General features: G+C 40.3%; 2 protein-coding genes across 6 annotated transcripts in view; one reads left to right on the forward strand and one right to left on the reverse strand.

Moving 5' to 3' along the window:
- The window catches only part of arhgap44a (Rho GTPase activating protein 44a), a 51,859-nt gene extending 44,118 nt beyond the window's left edge, over nt 1–7,741 (forward strand). For 4 of the 5 annotated variants that reach the window (XM_088342682.1, XM_088342690.1, XM_088342708.1 and 1 more), the window contains 3 exons: nt 303–448; nt 790–1,200; nt 5,144–7,741. In XM_088342682.1, coding sequence (XP_088198808.1) covers nt 303–448; nt 790–1,200; nt 5,144–5,304 — 718 coding nt within the window. In that variant the 3' untranslated portion in view covers nt 5,305–7,741. Of the gene's footprint in view, nt 1–302; nt 449–789; nt 1,201–3,559; nt 3,612–5,143 lie in introns of all 5 variants that reach the window. The other variant, XM_088342700.1, reaches the window with a different exon arrangement.
- Nucleotides 7,742–7,991: 250 nt separating this feature from the next.
- rnf222 (ring finger protein 222) lies at nt 7,992–10,932 on the reverse strand. The gene has a single exon (XM_088342730.1). It carries the CDS (start codon nt 10,911–10,913, stop codon nt 10,215–10,217), a length of 699 nt encoding a protein of 232 aa, XP_088198856.1. The 5' UTR covers nt 10,914–10,932; the 3' UTR covers nt 7,992–10,214.
- Between the last annotated feature and the right edge of the window lie 1,943 nt (nt 10,933–12,875).

The following is a 12,875-nucleotide window of genomic DNA, read 5'->3' on the forward strand; positions in this document are numbered from 1 at the left end:
GTATGCTGTACTGTTTGAATTTTTTTTGTATTTGAAATAAGCTTTTGTAGTCATGGTGACAGACCACTTTTTGGTCCTTGACCAGAAAGAGGTTCATCTTTTGCCTATTCTTGTACAACTTATGGTATGGTGGGGAGCTATATCCTGACATTCTATCCTTATCTATCATAACGATTGTTTGTGTTTTAAACGCAAAAAGTGAAAAATGTTTCTTTTTCATCAAGGGGCCTGAAGTCTCGAGTTTGAAGATCTTTTTGTATCTACTGCTCCTCGTACTTATGTGAATTTGTGTTCTTTTTCAGTTCATTTAAGAATAAAGAACTCTCACCTGTCATTGGCCACAAAGGCATCCAAGTGGCAAGTCCAACAGTGCCCTCTAGCTGCAGTCTACAGAGTAGCAGTCAGTGTTCACACTCTACAGAGCACAGCCCACACACCCTGCGCAAAGGTAGATCCAGTTCTCTGTTTTGGCCAATTGTTTTAGGTACATACCTGTCAACCTGTACGCTTTTGCCCTACAAAGTACGTTTTTTATGCATTTTAAGACGAGTACGACGTACAAGGAACTCTGTACGGAAAAACGCAAATTTGTCAATCGCATGCGTCTGCCGCCTGGGGATTTCCCGTTATGCATCATTCCGAAAAGAAAAGAAAAACAATATGGTGTACGATTATTTTGTATTTTGTACGGGAAAATACGACACTTTGTACGGGCATGGAGCCGTGGAGGTTAACAGGTATGTAGGTATATTAAAAAAAAATGTGATTCCTTTGCCCACCTCCTTCCAGGTTCCAAAAAACTGGCCCCCGTTCCTCCCAAGGTCCCATACTGTCAAACGGGTGTCATGTCCGACCACTCAACCGGTCAACCATCACCAGTCAGCCTGTCACCCACTCCACCTAGCACCCCTTCCCCTTACGGATTGATCTACAGTCCAGGTCAAGTGCTGCCCCCCTCCTCCCCGGGGCAAACCCCCTTGGGGACACCGCAATCCCTTTCATCTCCCCCGTCACTGACAGGGACACTCACCAAATCGCGGCCCGCCCCCAAACCCAGGCAAAGACCCAGCCTTCCCCCGCCGCAGCCACCGACCGTCCCTGTCTGCTTCACTGGCCAGGTCCAGGTTCCGGTCCAGGTGCCAGCGCCGTTGGAGCAGGTCCTTGCGGATGGGCTGTCCCCAGGGGAGAGCATGTCTACAGGTAAACATCAGACACAGGTGGAGCTACAGCGGCCTCTACTCAGACTGGCTGTGGCTTTGTCCAATGGAGATGGTGGAGAAGTGTAATAGAAAAAGGCTTAAATTCACCGTCCCTGTCTTTATATGAAAGTCTCCACGAACAGTGGCCTTTTCTCCAGATCAGAAAAGATAGGCTTGCAGGTGTAATTTATGGACAAAATAATGCACTTTTACTCCAGTCACAAGTTATTATTGATTGATTCATCTAAATCCGGGAAACATTAGTAGCAGCGGCCATTTTGGATGGGTGCGTGCGTTCACATGTATACCATGTTGTTTTTGTGATTGACCTCATAAATATGGTGATCAAAGCTCTAGTCGGATAAAGGCGGTCATTAGATGAATGTTCTAGAGAATGTTACGACGACAAAAGTTAACAGATCAATAAACAACACTTGTATGAGCTGAAGACAAACAAGTGGATGAGGGGATTTAAGCCTCTTTGGGAGTCATTTTGGACAGCGAATGGCTCACCATCAATCGCCAGGCATTTTAGCGTGCCCGGACCATAACCTGTGGTCGCATTGCTCTATGTCACGGCCTTGCTATGCCCTCCACTCCCCAGATAAGGGTGGACTGTTTTCGGCCAAGCTTTTAGGGACACTCGGGGTTCTCTCTAGAGTTCATATCAGCTGGAAAACAATGCACTATTTTCTGCTATGCTTTATGGAGCGTGGTGGAAATCGCATTGACTAAGTAAGTTTTCTCCCTTTGCCATTCATTCAACAAGTAAAATTAAGTCAAAAAGAAATGACACCTTACACCCAGAGGTGGGTATTAGCGGAGTACATTTACTCAATTACGTTTACTTGAGTAAGTTTTGGGAAATTTTGTACCTTTAGGAGTAATTTTAGATCCCTTTACTTTTACTTGAGTGAATTTCTGAATAAATTAATGGTACTTTTACTCCGCTACATTAGGCGACATTGAAGTCGTCACTCCGTTATTTAATAAATCCCCTCCATGTAAGTACGCGTCTGTCTTTATTATGACGCAGAACTCCGCCACCCTCTACCATGTTTAACCAATCAAACGTAGCAGCCTCGTCACGTGATCCTGTTCGACTTCAGCGGGGTAAATTTTGTTTACGGATGAAACAGATGGAAAGAGTTGCTTAGCAATACCGACAATGAAAACACAGAAGAGGGGGAACACCCCTGGCCTCACATTAATAGCATGTTCCCCTAAATAGGATTCCAAACTCTAGATGCAATATGCAATGTCTCCTTTTTTTTTAGTTCACGGGTTAGCTTGTTGTTCTGTTTGCAGAGCCTGTTAAGATAAGTAGTGGGGCTTTAAACGTGCTGCTGTGCTGCATGAGCTTAATTTGTTTATTTGATTTATTCTATTTTCATTTTATTGTTTATTAAAGCACTTAAATTCAGGCTGATCATTTTAATTTTCTTTTAAATTAAATATATTTTTTTGTTTATTGGATGGACTTTGATCATTTGATGATCTGATTGGTTGTTTTGAATAAAATCAATAAATACAACGTTGCTACAATTACTCAGAAATTTTTTCACCAAGTACTTTTTTACTTTTAAGCAAGTATTTGGATGAATACTTTTACTTCTATTTGAGTAATATTATTCTGAAGTAACAGTACTTTTACTTGAGTAACATTTTGGCTACTCTACCCACCTCTGCTTACACCGTATACTTTTATTTGAACATTTGACAAAATGAGTGGCAACATCAAACCGCGTCTGACGGACCCATCCAATATGGCCGACTGTTTACAATCAGGGATGTGTATGTCATTGCAGAAAAACTATTAATTGTTAGCAGAAACTCTGACATTTGGAAATTTAAAACAATCCTTTTTAAAAAAAAAGGTTGATTGATTGATTGGTTCGATTGATTGATTCCATTGATTCATTTCATTGATTCCATTGATCAATTACAGATATGTATAAGATAGCTCCCAGTAGCTAGCTGGTTAAGTTACCAAATAAGCCGTCTAGCATGCATCCTACATGCGACTTTTTTGTGACAAGTACCTTTTACTCTGGTTTTATTCCAAATAATCGTGCAATAACTGACCCAGTTAACGCATTTGGCAAGCGAGCACTTACTGTAGTTTTAGCCAGTTTAGCATTAGCTAGTTGCAGTAGCAAGCCACTTCTCCCATTGGTTTGGGATGCAGGAGTTCAAATGGGTTTTTAACAACCTTTCCAAACTTTCTATTCAGGTAAGCAAATTCACGAACTATTTCCCTACCTGTTCATAGTATCTACCACTCATCTTGTAATCAATATATCTATTTTTATATTGTTATGGTTCTCTTGTTCCCCCTTGCCACTATTTGTACGCTGCAGCTGTGTGAGTCCAGAGCGTCAGTGTGGGCTAAATGTGAGGGGGACATTTAGGGTAAGCCAGACCGCCCACGCCCCATGCGCTCCATCTTTCACTGCCTGGCCTCATGTTGTGGCTGCCTCTGGGGTTTCCTGCGGCCTGCCTCCAAACGGGACATCCCCTCCCCTCACAATCAATATGCTCATATGAAGCATTCATGCCTTCTTATTAGGCAGACGTCAATGTCTCTTTGCATGTGACCGAGCACAGCTCAAGGACTTCCCAGAGTGCACCGCAGCGTGTTCACATTGCAGTCACTTTATTGAGGTTCATCCGAAAGCCATTTTCTTTACAGTGGAACGCCTGAGGTCCAATATAATTTGATGTGGGACACTTCTCCAAGTTCTTTAAATCTTAGCTGATATGTCGTCAACTGTCACAGTCAAACAAGAGCAATACTTTATAATGGAGAATTAAGTTTATTCGTAATCACTATGGAAATATAAAACCATGACAAAATTATTAGGTCAGGTGGAGTATTCAAGGTATTTGTTAGAAGCATGCAATGAAAAAAATTATATTTGTTTTATGTTTCATTTGACAATTAACTGCAACTAACAGAGGCCATATTCAAACCAAAAACAATGTCATATACGTGTTTTACTCAGCAAAAAACAAATACCTACCCCATTGACCAGGAAATCTTGCATGATTTAAGTACAATATTTCCCATCAACATATTTCATCTATGATCTTTATTAAAAGAAGAACAATCTTCTTTTCGACTTCAGAATTGAGTTCAATTTGTACTGTATTAATTTATGAGATGAGCGCCAGGGCGTCACTTTCTAAAAAGTCATTTTACTATCTGGTTTTAAGGGGAGGTAATTGGTAACCGTACTCGGGCAACCTCCTTGCTACTCCCGTATTTTAGTTGACAGCACTTTCATGCTCAGTTGATTGAGCACATGAGTTACAATTACAACACTTTTTTAATCCGTTTCTAAAAATAATTCAGGTCTTAGACAGCATCTGTATTGGCATGAGAATTGGTATTGGGCGGACCCAGACAATTATTTCATTCGGTAAACATTTTTAAAATGCTAAAATTTTTGCTAATCTTTGAAAAACAACAAAACAAGACACGATGAAAGAAAAGTAAATCAACAGTATTTGGACTTAAGAGATTCCCTCGAGGTAGCAACAATGCAAATGATGTTGCAGACTCTCAAATTGACACTCGCTGCCTGAACTTTTTCAGACTGTGAGCATCCATTCAAGCCCACCTGATGTCTCGCTCTCACACACGTTTGCGCGCACACACACATCTTGTTGCCTTTGTGTTGGCCTTATGTTGTCACGAGTGTACAGTAATGTGTCATTGTGTGACCATTTTTGTCACTGCGTTATGGTGGACAGTCAGCGTAGACTAAAGCTCCATAGTCTGCAGTCAGAGCAGGCCTCTCTGGGGAGACAGTGTTTATATGACTATGTCATACATATCTTTCCCGCCAAAATAATATTTCTGCTTTCTTTCATTTTGCCCTCCACGTTTTCCCATTTGACTCCCTTTCATTCACTTTCGCCATTTACTCACCACGCATTAGACATCTTCAATTACGAAATCCCCTCCATCAATGTCAATCTGGACAGCCTCATCGACGAATTCAGCGGCGGCCCCTGTAGGAGGTCCTTGCCCAACACCGCCAACTCTACATTGTCAGGTGAGAGCGGACCCGAAGAAGAGCGGCTGGCGACCACTCTATGACGTCGTTCATCGACCACAAAGGTTTGAAGGAAATTCACACCGCTTAGCCTCTTAGATAAAAAATAATCTGTATCCAGAACTGAAAGAAAAACACCAAAATGCCACTTGGGATGCCTTCAGGAAGAAAGACTGGATTATAACTCATTATTTTACGATTTCTTTCTTTTCTATTAGTTTTGCATAGTTTTCAATTTCTGGTTTGCTCTGAATGAAATGTAGATTTACGATCCTAATACAGCTTTCTATAGCTGCGTCATGCATGTGAAACTTTTGCTTCTTTGAGTATCTTCAGTTGATTTCTTCCAATAGTGGGCCTAAGCATTTCACTGACTACATGACTACTTCCCTCTGTCTTTTATAAGGAGAAATCTTTTCTTGTCAGCAAGGTAGAGTAGTGGTTGACATAGTTGCCTCACAGATTTAGGGTTCTGGATTCCATGTCATGCACTCAAACTTACTCCCACATTCTATACACATGCAGGTTTGGGTCATCGAAGATTAGCATTTCCAACTTGGGGGTCCGACGGTTTCCTTAACTTAATTATTTTATGCATCGATGGACATTTTCCCGAGTTGGTGCGAAGGACGTATCACTTTTGCCTGCACTCTACTCAGGGTGTGTGTATTGTGATGAGAAAATTTCACATCTATTTGTTTGGCACATTAATATTCAATGATTGATATCGAGGAGGAACCTCTCTTCTAGTTCTCTGTTTGAGATTGTTTCGGGTTTTTTTTTTCTTTTTCCACCTCCATCCAGTTTGGTATTACCTGGAGGGAAACCGGGATTGTTCTTCTGGGAAGCTTCAGATTTGCTCACATATTTTAAGAAAAGTGTACATAAATAGATGTGTATAAATATAAAAGGAAAAGATATAAGGTGTATCTCTATTCCATGTATATATTGTATACGTACTGATATTTATCTTATCAAGTGTTGATAAAGTGAGGTTATTTTTGTTGAACGATAACTTGATTTATATTATTGATTCATATATGTGAATATTTATGCTACAATCAGTTGCATTTTGAAAAGATGCTCTAATAATATGATTATAATTTTCACAGTGCAAAGTTATATCTATGGAAATGAAATTGTGCACACTTGAATTATTTTCCTGCTGTGGTTCTGCATATTTCACTGCTACAATGTCTGTAAATAACGCAAGTGGTTGTCTTTTTTTGGGTGAGCAGAAATGTCTTAAGTGCAATTATGGTTCTTACTCATCCATCTCTGTATAAAAGAAGAGAAGAAACCATTTACTGTAGGATGTTTTTTCTCTATGAAGGTTTTGAGGTCTGAGGAACACAAGACTCAAGCCTCCTATATTATATATCTCGTAAAAGGGGGTAACAAAGGTTTCATGACTAAACTATCAAGCTATGTAAAATTCTCATTTAGGTTTAAAAGGAACAAATTTGCTGATCAGCTTGAGGATTTACCTTTGCAAAAGAGAAAACGTATGATTTTATTTTATTGACCAATTTAGGGGGGAAACATGTAAATGTGATGATATACGTCAGTGTGTGCGTTTTTTCATGGAGATTTTTCTGATCATGATATTTATTGTGTAAGTAGTTGTGGTGATAACATGTCAACATTTTAAGTGCCCTCACACTTTTTTGCACAACTATGGGCATAACACGGACTTTAAGCTTAGCGTTACCAAGAGGCTGACTGAATGTGACAAATTTTGCGTTCTGATTATTTTATTCATAAACCATGCAACTTGCAGGCATGTATGGACTTTATCTTCACAGTTTTACTGTAAATCTCTGGTGCATCATTTGCCTCGATGCATGCTTTCCTTCATATATTCACATAACGGCTGCAGATGTTTACACAAGGCACAATCTTGTCATTTTCAAGACCTTTTTTCCTTCGTTGACTCATCACATTTTCTGCCTGACATCTTTCAACATCATATTACTTACTTTTTTTGCATTTTTTTGTCAATCTTCTGCTACTGTGCTGGGTCATGTTTTGATTTGAGGGCAAGGTTGAAAGCAATTAAAAAGGGGAAGGGTGTGAGGGTTCCTGGAAAAAGCATGCATCTCCCAAGTCTCATTGATAGTTTTTCTCCATCGCTTCTTTAGAGTTGAGAGAAGGATGCAGGATCAGTGGGGACTTTAGTAAATGGGAATGTGGATCATTGTTAGAATTTTGCAAAGGATAAGGTGATTTGTGGGAGCAATGTGATGTACAAGGAGGGGAGGAGAGACAGATGATGTTGCCTGTGTATATGCTGCATCTTCGCAATACCGTATACAAACAAAAAGCACCATGACCAACCGATGACCACCCTCTTCATCCTGCTCCTGTGCTTAGCATATCACATGGAACACAGTGCATACTGTGAAGCCTACCTGCAATCCTTATCAGAATGTCAGAAATAAATAGATCTCTATATATTAAACTATACATTTTTAATAACGATACATTTCTCATGTTTTCTTTTAGCTTTGGAGTTTCCCACTTGATTTTTACACATTTTTGGAATGGTGGAAATTTGCTGAAGTTTTTTGTTGACAGCACAACCTAATTATTTTTTTCATCAAAAGGAAGAACCAGTGCGCTGATTTGGAAACTAACAAAAATACATGTTGTTCTAGTGTATAGAATTCAACATCTCAGAAACATTCAACAAAAAGGTTCTCAACATGATAAGTCATGTAATCAGACTATATGAAAGGCATTTGATCTTTTTATTGCTTGTCCTGTCCTACAGGCTGATGGCCGAAGTTAAAGGTGCGGCGCTTCATGTTTAGTTAAGTGGAATCCTCAATGAGTGTAACCTGTAAGACTGGCCAGGCGGGATGACGAACAAGGAAACCAGAATTTAAAGTTGAATCTCAGCGTTGTGCAATCATTTAAGTCAAGGGTGGGGACATACAACATTCTTTCAACATAGTGAACATTTAAAGAAAAAATATATCCAGGAGCTCTGCTGAATTTTGCAGATTGATGAGGCAGCAAGAACAAGTCACATCAGCAAAAAGTGTAATCCAAAACTCCAGTTGTGTATCTGCTTACAGCGCAGTCTGTCTCCTGGATACCTCCCAGTGGGCTGTATCAATTATTTGTTGTGGTGACCTGCAGTAGAAAGGGCTTGAGGGGTTTCAATGTTGCTTCATGACAACCTTCGAAAGCATTTATGTTCCACAACATACTTAATCTGGCCACCAACAAGTCAGTCAGCGTTTTTTTTTTTAAATGATTAAGTCCTCTGGGACCGTGTTGCACCCAGACTGTTAATTAATAGTGTTTAATTAAAAGGCTGCCACTGGATAATTTCTATTTCTGAAACCGACATTTTCTTAACAGTTATTTGAATAAGTAAGGATGTTTGATACCAGCTTTTCTACAGACGTATATCATTATGAAATACCAACTAGTCATTCATACTAATGCAACACAATTCAGTATTAGTGTATACATGTCCTTCCTTCTGCAAAGAGTAACAGATATTTACAAAATAAATTTGGATCCTATCAAAATACTTTCATACAGATTGAATTTATCTGATATATATAGTCACCATTTGAATAGTTACAGGGCCAGCTCATATAGCTACAAAGGTTTTGGTACTTGCCCATCCCTAATGATTTGCAATAGCTATTGCTTTATTGATGATCGATGAGTTTTAGATATTTACTTGGCATATTTACTTCATGTTACTGGACCTGAGCATCTGTAGCTATACCAAAATGATGGCAAATGGTAAAAAGATGGTACACTCTTGTTTGTAAAACATTTGTGTGTCATTACTTTGTTTAAATAGGGAAATGATTTATTCCTTTATGTTTTAAAAAATAAAAACTCTGTATCTTAATATAAAGGGATTAAAATCATGATTAGTTTATAACGTGCTTTGTTTATATGCACACATGTAAGGACTGATAAAGAAACCATATTACATTTAATTTAATGTATTTTTTTCCTTTACCTATGCTTTCCATGTATCATTTACAACAGTGGTTTCCAAACTATGGCCCGCCTCAGCATTTGGTTCGCCCCCTGAACAATACCAGAGAACAGTTTGACGTGCAGTTTTTGTCACCCAAAAATCGACTCAAAGTCTGGATGCGCATTTTTCATTGTATCAGGGATTCAATCCCAGGTCGCGGCAGTGAGAGCGACTCTTACTACTGGACTTCCAGTGATATAAATGATATACGAATAACTTGGGTTTTATCTCATTATGACAATATATTTTATTTTTATTTTTTCACAGTTTTAGAGACGAATGTTGATTTTATAATATATCATGTTGATTAAGCATTTCGCGAGTATCAATGACAGTTTATAATCATTGTAACATCTGAAATGGACGACAAAATAAACATTATTCTCTGGTACCGCGACTAAGAATAGTGTGATAATGGAAAAAAAAAATCTACTGCCTTTTCTCAAGTCATCATTCTATACCGCTGGTAATTCTTGCTCTGACAACCAAGCTGAACTTGGACCTGTTACTGTGCACAGCAAAAATTCCATTAATTTTTTTCAGTGAAGAACCCATTCGGCAATTATTTATTTCCTTACTTTTGTTCCATTAAAAATCCGGAGGAGCGTATTTGGTTATTATTTATTTTATTAATAGTGTTATTTAATTTCAGATTTTTGTTATGTGAAGAATCCAGAACAGTTTCTTGATTGTGGCTTTCTGGAAAACAATATTTTTTACATTTAGGTGACCCAGCAATTTTTGCACTTTTTCTAAAAGAAACTGACCCTGGTCCATCAATGGAAAATGGAAAAGTTATGTGGCCCTCACAGGAAAAGGTTTGGGGACCCCTTGTTTACCACTTTAGATCGTTTTTTATGTTCAACTACCTAAAAGTAAAGTTCTACTTTTGCTTATTTGTAAGTGTTCCTGTTTGCCATGATATGGTTTATTTAACAAGAATCAGGCCAAAAGGATCCAGGGCAGCACAGCAGCCACCAGTGCCATGATGGTGAAGGTAGAGAGCAGGACCAGGAGGCAGCGGGCGGTGCTACAAAGCCGCCGCCGGTGCCTCCTCTGCGGCCGCACCACTGTCAACACCACGCTAAACGCATCGTCCTCTGTCATGGGTCTCCCCCTGGTGCTGATGACGAAGATCTCCGAGTTGGTGCAGGGACGAGTCCGAACGAGCCCTGGCCGACGAAAGTCACCTGATCCTCCGCAGAAAAGCCCTCGCAGCCGCCCACATCGAGAGGCGGAAAATGACGGTACGTCCCCAAGCCGGGCGAGCTGCGTTCCGACGGGAACCTCCAAAATCTGTCCTCCTCCGTCTGCATCCTCCTCGGGCTGCCCCTTGCCTTCCCCCGAGGCGATGGGCTCGTCTTGCCGCTTCCTGATAAAAGTCAGGTGTCTGCACACGGGGCAGGCGAGGGTGTCCTGGGTTTGTCCTTCGACGTGGATGCTGAGCAGCATCTTGACGAGGCAGTCGTGGCAAAACACATGTCCGCAGCTCAGTGTTCTCTCCGTAGCGCGGAAGCTCTCGTAGCACACCGGGCACTCGCGTGCATCCTCCCGGGTGTCGTCATCCTTGTACAATGCCATGGAAGGAAGAAAAAACAATGAGCATGGCGGCTGCAGAGCTGTGCTTGTGTCCCTCCGCATTCCTCGCTCCAATTGGCGGGGAAAACGCACAACTTTGCAGAACTGAAACTGCGTGCCACCTGTAGGTCTGCGGTGGCAATCAATACGTGACGGTAGTCCATGGGTTAATAAAGCTTCTAAATAAATTACATCCACAGAGAAACACCCATGTATGTTCTTTAAAAGTATTCAGTGGTGTCTTTATTTCGAGAAAATAGAAGAAGTTGAACATGAAGTAATTATAAAATTGGGTCATTTTAAAAATTGCAATTAATAAATTATTTTCTGAACAGATTTTAAGAATGCCGACGATTACATTCTCAAAGTGGGTAGTGGGGTCCCTCAGGGCAGTAAACCCCAAACTGGAAGAGTTGCTCCAACAGATCTCTCAAAAAACATCAGAAGCGTGCAGTCCTACAGGAACAGCTAAGGTACTATGCTGGACCCTCAATTTCCCAGGACTCTGGTAGAGAACTTGAGACACATATATATCAATCCATCCATTATCTGCACCGCTTATTCTCAGTGGGGCCTCGGGGGTGCTGGAGCCCATCCCAGTTATCTTCAGGCATTGGGCAGTCGCAGGGCACACAGAGACAGATAACTCACTCATTCACACCTTGGGACAATTCAGACCAGCCAATTAACCTCACATTCATGTTTTTAGAATGTGGGAGGAAACTGGAGAGCCCCGAGAAAACCTACGCAAGCACGGCGAGAACAAGTAAACTCCACACAGGAGATTCGATCTCATGACTTCAGGACTGTGCCGCACACGCGCTAACCACTGCGTTGTGTTGGGCTTTACACTAAACTCTTATAACTATTAATATACACACATTTTAAGTATGTACTCCCAAAAGCAAAGGCCTTGTCTCTGCAGCTTTGTTGATGGCAATTCAATTGTCTATAGACTTGATAATTTCCTTTTCAGTGTACATCAGAATAAAGGCCTCCAAAAGTTCCTGAGCTTCTTAGCTTAGTATTCACACAATTTAAAGCAGAGAAGCTCTGCCCACATATAACTAAGTACAGGAAAGGGACAACAGGCACCTATATAACAGCCCAACATGGTAGGCATCTGCGAGGAGAATACATTATGAGAAGACCCGCTTTTTTTCTTCTTTTTCATTTCTTTTATCATTTTTTCTTCTTTTTTTTTCTTTTTCACAAGGTTTTTTTTCACACAGTTTTCCTATTTTTCTTATTAGCCTTTGACTTTTTTTCTTCCTTTATTTTTTTCTTCTATTTTCTCTTTTTGCCTTTATTATTTTTTCTTTTTTTTCTTCTCTCACTATTGTCTTTTTTTCTTTTTAGCTTTATTTGTCCCCCCAAAATACTTGTTTGTTTAATGCTACATATTTTAATACATGGATAAAGGCAACAAAACAATCTGAAGTGTCATGTCCAGCATGGTCGCCGTGGCGACCGGCTGGCCCCGCCCCCTGCAGATCGTCTAATTTGCGTGTGTGCTTCTTAAAGGCGGGTTTTGGGGATTGCCGGTTGCTGGTTCATTGCGTTTTCTGTTCTGCATTAATCTATTCTGTTTGACGTGAGGAAACCTGTGTTTGCCCGTTCTGAGTAAAAGCCTGTTTTGTGAGTATTCCTAGTCTGAGTTTCTGTTTGCCTGTAAGCCTGTGTTCGTTTTGTTTTGTCCCTGAGTGTTGGACGACTTTTATTTCCTTAATAAAACTAACTGGTCGTTACGCGATTGAGTTTATCCTTCCTCCCTCCTGCCTCCGAACTGGTCCGGTCTCGTGACATGAAGAGGCTTTTGAGAGCTGAAAGGACTGTCTCTTTTTAGTGAGCCGAGCCGAAAAAAGAAGCACTTTTCAAAAAACAGATGAAATTCCCATCACTACGAGCTTATTTGAGTGACGGAAAAGCAGTTAACTGTTAAAATCTTCAAACATGTAGCACAAGACACATACGGAGACACACAGATGACAGGCAAAAATTGCAAAATGAGTGATAACGGTCCTT

Source organism: Urocampus carinirostris, chromosome 1 (assembly GCF_059441175.1).
Source record: "Urocampus carinirostris isolate Australia breed hairy pipefish chromosome 1, RoL_Ucar_1.0, whole genome shotgun sequence".
NCBI lineage: Eukaryota > Metazoa > Chordata > Actinopteri > Syngnathiformes > Syngnathidae > Urocampus > Urocampus carinirostris.

Excerpts from the sequence above, each read along its gene's own strand:
- rnf222 (XM_088342730.1), bottom strand. The coding sequence starts at position 10,913 with ATGCGGAGGGACACAAGCACAGCTCTGCAGCCGCCATGCTCATTGTTT.